The sequence below is a fragment of the Neovison vison genome, chromosome 6 (assembly GCF_020171115.1).
Source record: "Neovison vison isolate M4711 chromosome 6, ASM_NN_V1, whole genome shotgun sequence".
In the NCBI taxonomy this organism is placed as follows: domain Eukaryota; kingdom Metazoa; phylum Chordata; class Mammalia; order Carnivora; family Mustelidae; genus Neogale; species Neogale vison.
This window is the reverse complement of record NC_058096.1, coordinates 220,199,246-220,212,861: the sequence shown is the minus strand read 5'-3', so window position 1 is coordinate 220,212,861 and position 13,616 is coordinate 220,199,246. Positions and strand designations below refer to the sequence as shown.

General features: G+C 50.2%; 1 protein-coding gene across 1 annotated transcript in view; it reads left to right on the top strand.

The window, feature by feature from the left end:
• Positions 1-13,616, top strand: part of LOC122910809 (long-chain-fatty-acid--CoA ligase ACSBG2-like) — a 31,915-nt gene that overhangs the window by 14,117 nt on the left and 4,182 nt on the right. The window contains exons 4-10 of the mRNA XM_044255443.1: positions 2,000-2,088; positions 3,073-3,193; positions 5,391-5,474; positions 8,142-8,291; positions 10,597-10,773; positions 12,554-12,735; positions 12,878-13,111. Coding sequence (XP_044111378.1) covers positions 2,000-2,088; positions 3,073-3,193; positions 5,391-5,474; positions 8,142-8,291; positions 10,597-10,773; positions 12,554-12,735; positions 12,878-13,111 — 1,037 coding nt within the window. The remainder of the gene's footprint in view (positions 1-1,999; positions 2,089-3,072; positions 3,194-5,390; positions 5,475-8,141; positions 8,292-10,596; positions 10,774-12,553; positions 12,736-12,877; positions 13,112-13,616) is intronic.

Here is a 13,616-nt window from a genome sequence, read left to right as displayed (position 1 = left end):
ACCACAGTCCCTGTAGATACCTTAACTGCAGCTTCCGGAGAGCCTAAGCACAGGACCCAGTGAAGCTGTCCCCAGACTCCTGACCTGTGGAAACTGCAATAATAAAACATGTGTTGCCTTAAGCTGCTAAGTTCGTGGTGATATGTTAGGCAGCAACAGATAAGGACACGATGGGTAGCTCCTAGTATAAAAGGGAATGCCTGGTGGCTTTGATTTATAAGAAGTCCTGTCACTTTTTGACCCAGACCTGAGTTTCTCTCTCCCTTCGCCTCTGACACCCACGTGTCTTCACGCGATGATGAGAACAGTCTTTTAGGAAGGAGTCTCTGCTTGGCTGCCCCACCATGGGGCTGTGACGGTTCGCCTCTCCTGAGAGATGATCTTCTCTGGCTATGTCCTTAGGTCTGGGGACTCAAAGATCCCTACTCTCCCAATCCTCAGGGATCTAAGCAGTACTAAATCAGTTTATCTGCATATTACTAGAGACTGTTTACCTGCAGAGGAGACAGCCAGTTTGTTACTAAGCAGAAATACTCATCATGCTCCGAAGCACTGGCAGGCAGATATCTTCGAAATGCTTACATTTTCCTCAAGAACAGGGTCATTGCCAGCTTTGCCCTGTGAGACTAAAAGAGCCAACAAAGTTAGACGTTCCCAAAACTCCATGGAGTCACGTTAGGAAAAGCCAGCATTGAGCCTAAAATCTGGGGTGTAGCAAAACCTGGGCCTGCCCCAAGGAGGATTACCTTCATGATCATCTTCCGGTTCATTCTCAAATACATTCAGATCAAGGATACACCTTTATTTATTTTGGAAGATTTATTTATTTGACAGAGAGAGAGAGAGAGAGAGAGCGTGAGCGAGCGCAGAGGTAGGGGGAGCGGCAGGCAGAGGAGAGGGAGAAGTACTCAATCCCAGGACCCTGGAATTTTGACCTTGGCCAAAGGCAGATGCCTGACTGACCCAGGCGCCCCAAGGCTACACCTTTAAAAGTGCAATTTGCCACCACTTCAGGCTATCACTCTTGGAGTACTTCTGTTATACAAACAAAAATAAATTCACACCTATTAAGACAGCCATTATCTTGGAAAAAAGGACAAAATAGCAAGTGTCAACGAGGACATGGAGAAACCAGGAGACTTGTGCATTGCTGGTGGGAACGTAGAATGGTGCAGCCCTTATGGAAGGCAGTGTGGTAGTTCCTCAAAAGATAAAACACGAATTACCAAGTGACCCAACACTTCCTCGAGGATTCAAAGCAAGGACTCAGACAGATACATTTGCACCATGTTCACAGCACCGTGAGAACCAGCAGTCAAAATGTGGAGGCAACCAAGAGTCCTTCGGTAGATGAACGGAGAAGATAGAGTGTGGCCCACCCGCACAACAAATTATTATTCAGTCTAACAATGGAAGGACATTCTGACCCCTGCCACCGTGTGGTGGGACCCTGAGGACACAGGGCTCAGTGAGAGGACCCAGACCCAGAAGGACACATGCCGCAGGACCCCACTCAAAGGAGGGCCCCACTCCCAGGAGGGCCCCAGAGGAGTCCCGTCCACAGTGACAGAGAGGAGATGGTGAGAGCCAGGGCTGGGGCAGGGGCTGGGGAGCCCATGCTTCCCAGGAACAGAGTCTCTGTTTGGGAAGATAGAAAGTTCTGGAGACAGATGGTGGTGACGATTGGACAACAGTGTGAGTGAGCTTCATGCCACTGAGTTGCGCACTCAAAATTGTTTTGTACAGTTGACCCCAATAAAAAAATAAAATACATACAAACAAGAATAAATAAATGGTGCCTTATGCAGAGGGAGGCAAAACGGCCTCCTAACAGTCACAAAAATTTCACACCCCAGATTTTAGGTTCAGTGCAGCCTTTTCCCAGTGTGACCTCATGGGCTTTGGAATCTGCTTTCCCACATCCCAGTGAGCAGATCCCACCCAGAAACAAGACGCCTTTGTGTTTCTGCTTTCTGTTTGTTTGTTTTTGCCTTCCCAGCTGGGCCTGCAGCGTTTCCACGGAGTTGGCATCCTGGGGTTTAACTCCATCGAGTGGTTCATCGCTTCCCTCGGTGCCATCTTAGCAGGGTAAGACTGTGGGCTGGGTGGACTCCGACTGTGGGCGAGCTGCGACTCTGGGCTGGCAGCCCGGAGCTGGCTCTGAGATGTGATCGGGGACTTCAGGGGCAAGCCCAGGTTAGGAGGCAAGACAGACACACCGACCGACCGACCTGACGAAGGACTAGCATCTCCCATATATACGGTGCTTTTATAACGAGTAATAAAAAGACAAAGCATGTGACTCTTGATCTCAGGGTCAGGAGTTTAAGCCCCCCCCATGCTGGGTGTATAGATTATTTTAAAAATCTTAGAGAAGAAAAGAAAGATTTTATTTTTTTTAGATTTTATTTATTTGACAGACAGAGATCACGCGTAGGCAGAGAGACAGGCAGAGAGGCAGGCAGGGAGGAAGGGGGAAGCAGGCTCCCTGCTGAGCAGAGAGCCCGATGTGGGGCTCAATCCCAGGACCCTGAGATCATGACCTGAGCCAAAGGCAGAGGCTTTAACCCACTGAGCCACCCAGGTACCCCGACAGAAAGATTTTAAATAAGGAAAGACTTGAACAGAAAGCTCACAAAGGGAAGTAGCCAACAAGAGCTTGAAGCCATCAGGGAAATGCAAATTTGAAAAACAGAACGGTTAAAGACAAGAACAAAAGGCAGTCAGATGAAGGGAACAGGTACCTGAGGGGGGGGCATCCAAACCCTACCTCTAGCTTCGGTTGCCTTGGGACCCTGAACAACTGACTTCCCTGCCCTAAGGCTCAGTTTCCGCATCTTTAAAATGGGATGCTGTGAGGGTTTCATGATGGGCCACCACGATGACATTATAGGACTTGCTGCTTTCCTCACCCTTATTTTGCGGCTTCATTTCATCACGGTGAAGTTGTGGAGGGAGGGAAGCTGGTACCAAGGCTGCAAACTCAGAACTTGTCTCTAGCGTGCCCCCCTCCACCTTCCAGAACATTCCCATGTTAAGATGAGCACACGCACATGTGTTTTCTTTTCCCAGGGGTCTTTGTGTTGGTATTTATGCCACCAACTCTGCGGAGGCTTGTCAGTACGTCATTAGTCATGCCAAAGTGGACATCCTGCTGGTTGAGAACGACCTACAGTTAAGGAAAATCCTTTCGGTAAAGCCCAAATTCAAACACCACCCACCATTCACCCAGGGGGATTGCAGGGCTCTGACTACCTGTCCCCCTGGTCCCAGATGGCTGTTAATGATAGGCTGGATGGTGGGGCTGACCCCATTCTTGGGTTCAGTAAGTGTCCTCCACGTATAACTAGGGGGAACCGGGTAGAGTGGCAGGGATCTAACTTCCAACTTATATTAACTTCATTTCCTACTGAGATTCTATTTTTTTAAACCCCCTTTATTTGTTTTATTTTTTTAAGTAGGCTCCATGCCCATCCTGTAAGCTTCTATTTTTTAAAAATGTGTTTATGTATTACTTTATATACAGCCCACTGTTTTCTCTTAGAAATGGAAGCATTTTGAGGCTTACACCCCCTTGTAATTGTCATTTTTCAAATAACTGTCATCATTCCTGAAATGCTGCTTTCTCTTCCATTTCTTCACTAAGTTCTACCACTTCCTGTTTCACCTCTTTCTGGCATGGCTCCCTCTTCCCTCAGCGCTTGTAGCTTTGCTTTGTGTTCTTCCTTTGCAGCTGTATTTACTTTGTTATGTTTTAGAGCCTATGTTGGAATGTTGAGTGGCAGTTTTCCTTTGCTTTGTGGTGACTTTTCTTTACGTATAGGAGTTGGTTCCCCTCTTGCTCCCTTTTTCTTCTGCAGTACCTTCGTGTGGATGTTGTAGAAAGTTTTTCAATTACTGGTGTTTGAATGAGCTGCAATTTCCTGACCCAGCTTTTGGCAGGAGGATCCCATGGGGAGAGGAGTCCTTCAGGGGGTGAGGGCTGGTGACCAGATTCACCACTCAGCCCAAGGGCCCTGTGGCTGTTGCATCAATATCATATTTCTGAGTTATATCTCTGCTTGTTGATATCTCTGGAGCTGAGATGTGTCTTGCTGTCATTGGCATCCTCTAATCATCGTTGGTCATGTTTTCCCACATTTTAACATCTCTGAAGTTAGGGTAGACTTTCCAGACTCAAAAAATCCCGCTAGACTCAGTGAACTAGAACACTCTGCCACCAAGCCTCCTTGAACACCAATTCCTGACCTGGTGCAGTGGGAACAGACTTCTCCCTTCAGCCTTGAGCTTTCTGAAATTGTTTTCTTAAGTCATGCCTCTACAATCTCCAATACTCTTATCATTCCCTATTTGTTCTGTTCATAGCAGAACAAACTGTGGGATGGGTGGTGGGTGAAGACTGGGTCCTTTCTGCCAATACTGGCTTACAATTTGGGTTTTTCTACCATTAGAAAATACTGCATACTCTTTGTATGCAAGATTCAAAGCCAGGCTTCTGACATGCTCCTCCCAAACTGGATATTCAGTTCTGCTTGGAAGTCCTTTGTTCTAGGCAACACCCACAGGCTTAAAGCCCTCTAACTCTTCACTGACTCCCTGCCTCCTTAGAATAAACTCCAGACTCCTCACCACTGCCTTCAAGGTGTCCCTGACATGGCCCTCACCATCCTTCCCTGCCTCAACCCCAATCCTCTCCCTCTATCCTCGCCCTAGCCATCTGAGACTTCACATAGTCCTCAAACCTCCCTGGCCATTTCCTGTTCCAAGCTTTCTGGATGTCGGTTCCTTCTCTCTCTGGAAACCTCCTGTCCCACTGTTCACAGAGCTTCTGTCCTCTTCTCTCAACCTATGCTGGAGACTTGGTCATATTTATAATTACCATACCGTATGTTGGAAGTGACTTCATCATTGGATTGGCTAGAGAAGCTGTGGAGCCACACCCCTTCAACAGGGTACAAGAATCCCGCAGGCATGGTCTACTGAACCTGAAAGCCCTCAGTATAAGTAGAAAGTCCTGAGCTTGCCCAGGTTCCAGTGACCTGCACAGAGGATTCCTGTTGCCTCGCTCCAGCTAGGAGGGTAGCTGGATCCTGGGCATATGGTGCAAGGCGCGGGCTCATAAACCAACAACCATGACTCTGTGAGGGGAGCAGGACTCAAGAGGCTCTCGTCTTCATCAGCCTTTAAGTGTTGGAGGCTACTGATACTGAGCACAAAGAACCCCGTCCTAAAATCAGGCTGTGTCCTGCCAGTTGGGACAAAGAGCTGTGTCGTACAGGCTGGGCAGGGGAGAGTAAAGAGGCTGGGGTCACTGTGGGCCATTGCTTAGGAAAGGCATCCACCCTCAGTCTCTCCCAGGGCCATGAGGCCCACGTGGAACTTTCTTTCAGATTCCGCAGAGCAGGATGGAGCCCCTGAAGGTGATCGTGCAGTACAAGCTGCCCATGAAGGGGAGCAGTAATAACCTGTACTCTGTAAGTGTGGGACGGGGGCCGCTGAGCCAAGGGGAAGGTGGCCCCGCAAGGCGGGCAGATGGGGCCTTTAGGGCTTTCCTCTTTCTTCCTGGTGTGAAGGGTTTGATGGATGGGAAGATATCTGTTCTGGTTATTTATTGCTGTGCAACAAGTCTCCCCCCAAAATTGGTGGCTTAAAACAACAACAATCACTTTATTCTTACTTCTTTTTTCAGAACATTAAGGCAACTGAAAAAATACTACGTCACTGAAAAGCAGGGTGTGTGAAAACCCACAGCATTAGGTTTAAATATTTACTTTATATCCCAACCAGAATTTGTTAAAACTTGACTTGCGGCTTTAATATGTGCCAAGTCATCAATAATAGTGTCACTGAAACCATGACCGTCACTTAATATGTATAAATACGAATATGGGGCAAGCGTTCTGCCATGGCTTGGACCAACAGTCCTTGTGGAGCTTGTCTTCACTTTAATTTTTGATATTTCAAAAAAAATTATTTTATTATATCATTCATCATGGATTTTTTGATGGTTAGTGACTTAAAATATGTTGCATTAAAATACAATTTCTCTTGATTGCCAAAGGTTTGTTGTCCTTTTGTTTTATTTTGTTGTTTGCATCTCCTTCAATTTTTGCACTGGAGGCTAAGTCCCCAATCCTCAATCTGGTCTGGACCCTACACCTGGGGCTCCTGGGCCTCCTTCTCTCTCTTTGTGGCCTCTCCGGCATGGTGACCTAGGGATCTCTGGACTTACTCCTGGCTCAGAACTCTACAGAAACATCGAAAGAGAGAGACAGAGAGAGAGAAGGCCAGGTGGAAGATGTCTTGCCTTTAACAACCTACTCTTGGAAGCCATACACCATCGCTTCCGACATACTGTGCCCACCACGGCCGACCAAAAGGTCTGCTGAGCAGTGGGGGGTTGGGGTGGGGACCTAGACCACCTCTTTTTTTTTTTCCAATTTATTTATTTTCAGAAAAACATTATTCATTATTTTTTCACCACACCCAGTGCTCCATGCAAGCCATGCCCTCTATAATGCCCACCACCTGGTACCCCAACCTCCCACCCCCTGCCACTTCAAACCCCTCAGATTGTTTTTCAGAGTCCATAGTCTCTCATGGTTCACCTCCCCTTCCAATTTACCCAAATTCCCTACTCCTCTCTAACTGAGGTGGCAAGGCCACCAAAGAGCGTGTGAAACCATAAATGCCATCACAGTCATTTTTTGAAAAGGCACTCTGCCTCACAGTGTTTTATGTCTTATTTTTCAAAGATTTTTTATTTATTTACTTGAAAGAGAGAGAGAGAGCACACACTAGCAGGGGGAGCGGCAGGCTCCCCACTGAGCAGGGAGCCCAACTCGGGACTTGATCCCAGGATCCTGGGACCATAACCTGACCCAAAGGCAGACACTTAACCGACGGAGCCACCCGGATGACCCTGCCTTAGCATGTTTTAGTCGGGAAACGTGTCGGTACGAGCAAGAGACACGCTTTAGCCAGAGCACGGGTTCTGTGTGTGAGGATACACTGGGTTATCTCACGGAAGCCAGGCCAGGAGGCTCGTGAGGCCCAAGGAGCTTTCCTGTTAATATCCACGAGATGAGATCCTCAAGCCCACAACTCAAATCAGAAGTCCCGCAACATCACGGCGTTTATTAGGTTTGCCCCCACACAGGCACGACAGAAGATGCCCACGATCTTCTCTGCTCAACCAAAACCTTGTCAGCGTTCATACCTTCCAGAAAACACTCGAATCCTAAGACCAGGGATGGTGAATAAATAAGGAGGAAAACTGACCAGAATCATAGCCTTTTGAGGTTTAAAGTGACCATCGGAGCAACAATACCTGAGGTCTGGGTACTTCAAAAAAACTCTCTTGCTAGCCACACCACTTACGCTGGGATTTCTCAATCTCGTTGCTACAGACGTTTGGGGTGGATAACTCTTTGTCGCGGGGCCGTCCTGCGCAGGATGCCGAGCGGGCCCCCCACCTCCACCCCCTGGATGCCAGCAACTCCCTCCCAGCTGAACCAAGCAGAGATGCCCTTGGACATGACCTGATGTCATGGGGCTGGCATCCCCCTGGTTCTGTTTCTGGAAGGTGCTACACGCCTGCCATCTTGAATTCGGGGCATTGCCCTCCTCCAGAGCCTGGTGGGTGGGGGGCTCAGTGGTAGAACTTTTGCAGGTCCTTTGTGATACTCCATCCATACAACCCAACAGTTCCTTCCGAGGCATCATTCTGGAAGGTCAGTAAGAGCAGAGTGTGACTGTATTGGTTTAGACTGCTAGTTCCTGTTTACTTGCTGTGTGACCTTAGGCAGCTCCTGGGGCTACATCTTGACTCATTCATGCCCGGATGACTCATTCCAGTCCCAGCACTTCCAGCAAAAGCCCTGACCTTCACTGTGACTGGACCAGCTGCGCTCACAGGTGCAGACCCAGCAGCCTACCACGAAGTGAAGGAGGGGAAGCAAACATCTTAGGGCTTTTGTAAGAGGCGCCACGACTGGTGACCCTGAGTCCTCCCTCTCGCTGGGAATCATGTTTTAGAAAAACTGATGGCACCAGACCTGACAGGGGAAGGGGACCCCTGGTGTGTCAAGGGTCCCCCGCACATCCCGAGTCCCCATTCTCTGCCTGTCTCTTCTGCACAGTGGAATGATTTCATGGACCTGGGCAACGACATCCCCGATTCCCAGCTGGACCAGATCATGGAAAGCCAGAGGGCTAATCAGTGCGCTGTGATCATCTACACTTCTGGGACCTCAGGCAATCCCAAGGGAGTGATGCTTAGCCATGACAACGTAAGTGCCAATGGTGATGAACCCAGTGCCAATGGTGACAGCACCCAGGCCAGTGGCCCTCTGGCTCTTCCTGTTCTCACCCCACTGAGGGCAGGGTAGCATTCGGGGGTCTGGCCCCCTGGGGCTCCCTAGCCAGCCAAACACTTCCAAGAGGGCAGCACAGTGCAGAGGAGATCAGGGGCTTTAGAGCAGACCTGTGTTCAAATCCTGCCTCGTGATCTTGGGCCAGACACCTAACATCTCCAGGCCTTTGTCTGCGTAGCTCTAAACTGGGTATGATAATGACAGCCCCTGCCTCCCGGGCTGTTTTGAAAATGAAATGAGTGGATATATTCCTAGAGAGCGTAGAACAGTGTTCGACAGTAAAATAAGCAGGTAGAAGAGCAGGAGATACACACTGTGCTTCTTGGAAGTAAAGCAGAAGTTGATGTTTTGTTTACTTAAGAAGGGCAACGTGTCTAGGAAAGAGACATGCATGTCTGGCCGGAGCCCACAGGTGATAGGAGCTCAGAACACTGGTACAGGAGAATAAGGCGAACAGGTCCTAAAGGATCCCATTTATACAAAACCCTAAGAAACGCAAACGTAGCCATAGGAACAGAAAGCACACCTGGGGCTACTTGGGTGGCGGCGGGGGGAGGTGGGTGGCAGAGGGAGGCATGACAGAGGGGTGGCCCCATGTCAGCCTGTGTTGAGGCTGGTGATGGTTTCACTGGTGGAGACTAATGGGGGTGTCAGACACGGTCAGTTCCACCTCAATAAACTGCTTAAAAAAAAAAAAAAAGAGCGGGAGAGACAGTCGCGCTCACTACATGCCAGGCCCTGTTCGGAGAGCTTTACGCGTGGTAAATCCTCACGGCGACCCTCCCAATTCTGCCAGGTTCTTCGTACAGCTGGGAAAACTGAAGTCCAGAGAGGTTCTGTAACTTGGCCCGGCTCACACAGAGCGCACCGTGGCGCAGCTTGAACCCACGCAGGCTGGCTACACAGCACACATTTTTTCTTGAATGACGTGTTTATTTGAGAGGGTTGGGGGGGAGGGGCAGCGGGAGAGCGGATCTCCAGCAGGCTCCCCGCTGACCGTGGAACCCAACTTGGGACTCAGTCTCACGACCCTGAGATCACGACCTGAGCCGCGATCAAGAGTCGCCCTGGAGCGAGGCCGCCTGGCTCGGAATCCCAGCCCTGCCACCTGCCAGCCGTGTGATCTGGGGCGAGTTCCTCCCCTCCTCTGGGCCTCTGTTTCCCCATCTGTACGATGGAGACGAGAATGGCTTCTGCCTCTCCGAGCTGCCTTCCAGAGTAAGTGATCCCAGTTCTTTCCACACACATCAACAGTTCGAAGTTGCTCGAGTTCCCAGGGCACTTGTCACCACGCTGAGCTAGGCACCTTTTAACCTCTCGCTAAACCCCTTACCAGGAGGTAAGGTGTCATGAACCGTTGTGGTGTGTGATGGTACCTAGTGACTTAGACGACGGCAACTTCAGTCTGTGAGGCGTGACACGGCCCCTCTGAGGTGGTACGGCATTCAAGCAAAAATGGCAAGTATGAGAAAGACTCAGTTGCGGGGCAAGCTGGAGGAAGCACATTCCGAGCAGAGAAAACAGCCAGTGCAAAGGCCCTGAGGCAGGACCCTGACTCATGTGTGGGAGGAATGGTCTGGAGGCCTGTGTGGCAGGATTAACAAGGTAACTGTTCGCCCGAAAGGATGACACCAGTGAGAAAAACAGACTTCAAAATTATACATCTGCAAAAACAACACATCAAGGCACATTTTGGAAAAGGAGAAACAAGCATATGTTAACTGTGGGGTATTTGTGTGATGGGATTATGGGTGGCCTTTTGGTTTGCGGGACACAAGGAGTCCCTGTGCCCATTTTACAGGTGAGCAAAGAGCCCGCGGTTGCTAAGCTAGCAAACAACGGAGCCAGGATTGGATCCTGGATGACTTACTGGATCTGTTAAGATTTCTGACTTTCCATATAGACATTCCAATGCTAGGCTCTGTTGTTGGATCCAACGGGGGTCGGTTCAACGTCCAAAGCTGCCCACTACCTTTTACAGCTCCTCCTGGCCTGGGGCAAGTTCGTTAACCACTCTGGGCTTCTGTTTTTCCACCTGTAAAGTATAAAGGATTGTAGTTACTGACCCAGCTTGGGATGACTTCATGTTTGGAAAGCATGAGAGCAGGGCCCAGCACACAGCAGAGGTGCTGTAAGAGTTTGGTAAGTAATCACATTTAAATGGCCCTCCAGTGAGGCCAGGGGGAGCCCCCCTGGATCGTAAGCCTGACTTGTGTTCCAGATCACGTGGACGGCAGGTGCAGTGGCAAAGAACAGTGGCCTGTCTTGTGCCGCAGAAAAGCAGGAGGTGGTGGTGAGCTACCTTCCCCTCAGCCACATTGCAGCTCAAATGATGGATATGTGGTTACCCATGAAGATCGGGGCTTTCACCTACTTTGCTCAACCAGACGCTCTCAAAGTAAGGCTTGAGGGTAGCCCGGGGTCGGTGGCTGGGTTTCCAAGCCCCTGGATCCTGGGGGTTCCTTCTCTCTCTTCATCTTACATTCCATTTAGGAACAATGAAAACAGTCAACCACATTCTTTTAGTTTTTATCTTTACCCAAATCAAGGCAGCCACATATGGTTGTGTGGGCTGTACACTGAACAATCCAAAACGAAGATGTGACTTGTTTTGAAAGCAGAATGTGTGTGTGGGTTTTTCTGTGTGGTTTTTTTTTATATATAGTCAGTATTCCCAGCACCAAAAAGCTCCCCAAACCAAACCCATCTCAATGCCCTTACCCACATCTCTTTTTGCCGTTATTTTTTCTGCCTCACTATCCCCTTGGCCCCTCTTCACCCCCTTCCCACCCCAGTGCCCAGTGTCTGGGGCATTGTAGCCACTCGATAAATACTTTCTTCTCTGGCTGACTACGTCATGTGCACCCACACACCTTCAGGACCTGAGAAGTTGCCATCTGCCCATATCCTTATCCTCTCTGAAAACTATTCAGTTTCCAAACAACTAACCCGGCTGGGTGATAAAGGTATCTTAACGTTTTAAGAAACTGCCAGACTGTTTTCAGAGTGGCAAGTGGGTGGGGGGCGGCAGCCCTCGTGCGGAGCAGGTGACGAGTGCCTCCTAACAGGCTTGGTGACCGGTTATCGACCTTCTTTGGGAGAAAAGAGTCTGTGCCAACCTTTTGCTCACTTCAAAATGTGGCCGCGTCTCTTCCTACAGTGGCATTGGACCAGCTTATAGGGCCGCCAGCGCCCTCTCCCGGGGGCGTGTCTTTTCATTCTTAACTCCGATGAAGTCTTCTCTCTTCTTTTGTGAGTGTGGTGCCATGTGCGTGGGACCCGGCCTGCCCCAGGGCCGTGGGGGTCTCTGTGGCGCTCCCCACGGACCCTGCAGTTTTCGTGCTCACACTTGGGTCTGTGCTCCGTCCTGAGTTCGCTTTTGCGTGGGGGAGAAGACGCTCAACGGAGCGCTTGCTTCTACTTTTCAGGATAGGACTAGCCTCCCCTCCGCTGAGTCGCGCGGACACCCTCACGGACTGCAAATGGCTCATAAATGTAGAGACTCGTGTTTGAATTTTCTATTCTGTCCCATTGAACCCGTATGTCCAGCCTTACAGCCAAACCACACCAACTGGACGTTTCTGGCATTCTGGCACACAGTGCCCACCTTGCCCTGGTTTGCTGGGACATTCCTGGTTTTATGACTGAGAATCCCATCTTTCAGGAGCTCCTTGGGTTCTGAGCAAACCGGGACAGCCGATCACTCTATTGCAGAAAAAATTTCAAAATCGGGTAGTAATTCTTCCCACTTTGTTCTTCTCTTCCAAAACCGCTTTGGTCGGTCTAGGTTCTCTGCATTTCCACATAAATGTCGAGATGGGCTTGTCAGTCTGTGGAAAAGTCTGCCTGAATTTTGAAAGGGATTGCATGAACCCACAGATCTGTCTGGGAACAAATCTTACATCCTTTTTAACAGCTGTGCCACAGTCCACTGCCTCCTTGGGTCGGCCTTTGTCCCCAGTCGGTGCTCTCCACCAAATCCCTACGCTTCACCCAGAGAGGGAACACTGACTGGCCCCCAGCCTGCCAGTGGGTTGGCTCCCTGGGGTGGGTGCTTGCCCTGGTCCAATCAGCCAAGAGAAGCTTCTCCAGGGCTGAGCTAAAGGGCTGGGGAGAGATGGGACATCTGGGTTCCAGGCAGGGGGCAGGTTTGGTTAACCCAGCTCGGTCTCTTGCAGGGTACCCTGATCGGCACTCTGAAGGAGGTAAAGCCCACCATCTTCCTGGGGGTGCCCCGAATTTGGGAGAAGATGCAGGAGATGATCAAGGAAAATAGCGTCAAATTCTCAAGCTTGAGGAAGAAGGTGTTCTCATGGGGAAGAGTTATTGGCTTAAAGGTCAATACAAAAAGGATGTTGGGGTAGGTGGAGGGTCCAGCGGAGCCAGGCAGGGAGAGGGCCCTGGGGAAGGGGGCTCAGCCTTCTCCAGCTGGTGCCCACCGACCCCTGTTCAGCTCCATGGCTGCTGAGACACGCAAAGGGCATTGACGTTCTTATTCATAGGGTACATGACACTCCCGGGAGCTACCGCATGGCGAAGGCCCTGGTGTTCAGCAAAGTCAGGAGTGACCTTGGCCTTGATAACTGCCACTTTTCTGTCAGCGGGGCTGCGCCTCTCGACCAACAGACCTCTCAGTTCTTCCTAAGCCTGGACTTGCCTATAAATGAGATATACGGTCTGACGGAAAGCACAGGACCCCACAGCATGTTCAGCCAGAATAACTACAAGATTCACAGGTACCAGCCTCCTGGGAAGACCCCCAGTGCTCCAACAACATGGGGTACTAGAGTTAAAGGGGGGAGGGTGGGCAAGCCACGCTGCTAAGGTGAACCCTGACCTGCATCTCCAGGATGATGCCTATTCTCTGGCTTCCAAGGCCTAAATCTTCGCAAGGGAAGCCCCCATGTGTTCAAGAGCCCATGGACAAGGGCTCTTTGAATGTTCTAGGGTCTCCCTAATTATCACCTGTGAGTTTTGCCTCCAGATGCCCCCCGCCCCGCAGGCTCATCTAACCTAGGTTCACCTCCAAAGACCCTTCATCTCTGCCATGCTCCATCTCAAACGTGTCCATGGGCCCTTGCTAGCTTTCTCCCAAGCTCAGCTGGCCCCAGGCTCCAAGCCTGACCTTTTAGACGCATCCCCCAGATCTCTGCCTTCATCAACAAGTGGTTCTCCCCACAAGCATGTCTGAAATACAGGCTTCCCCTTTCTAGGACACCACCGGGCAGACTGGACTTGGGG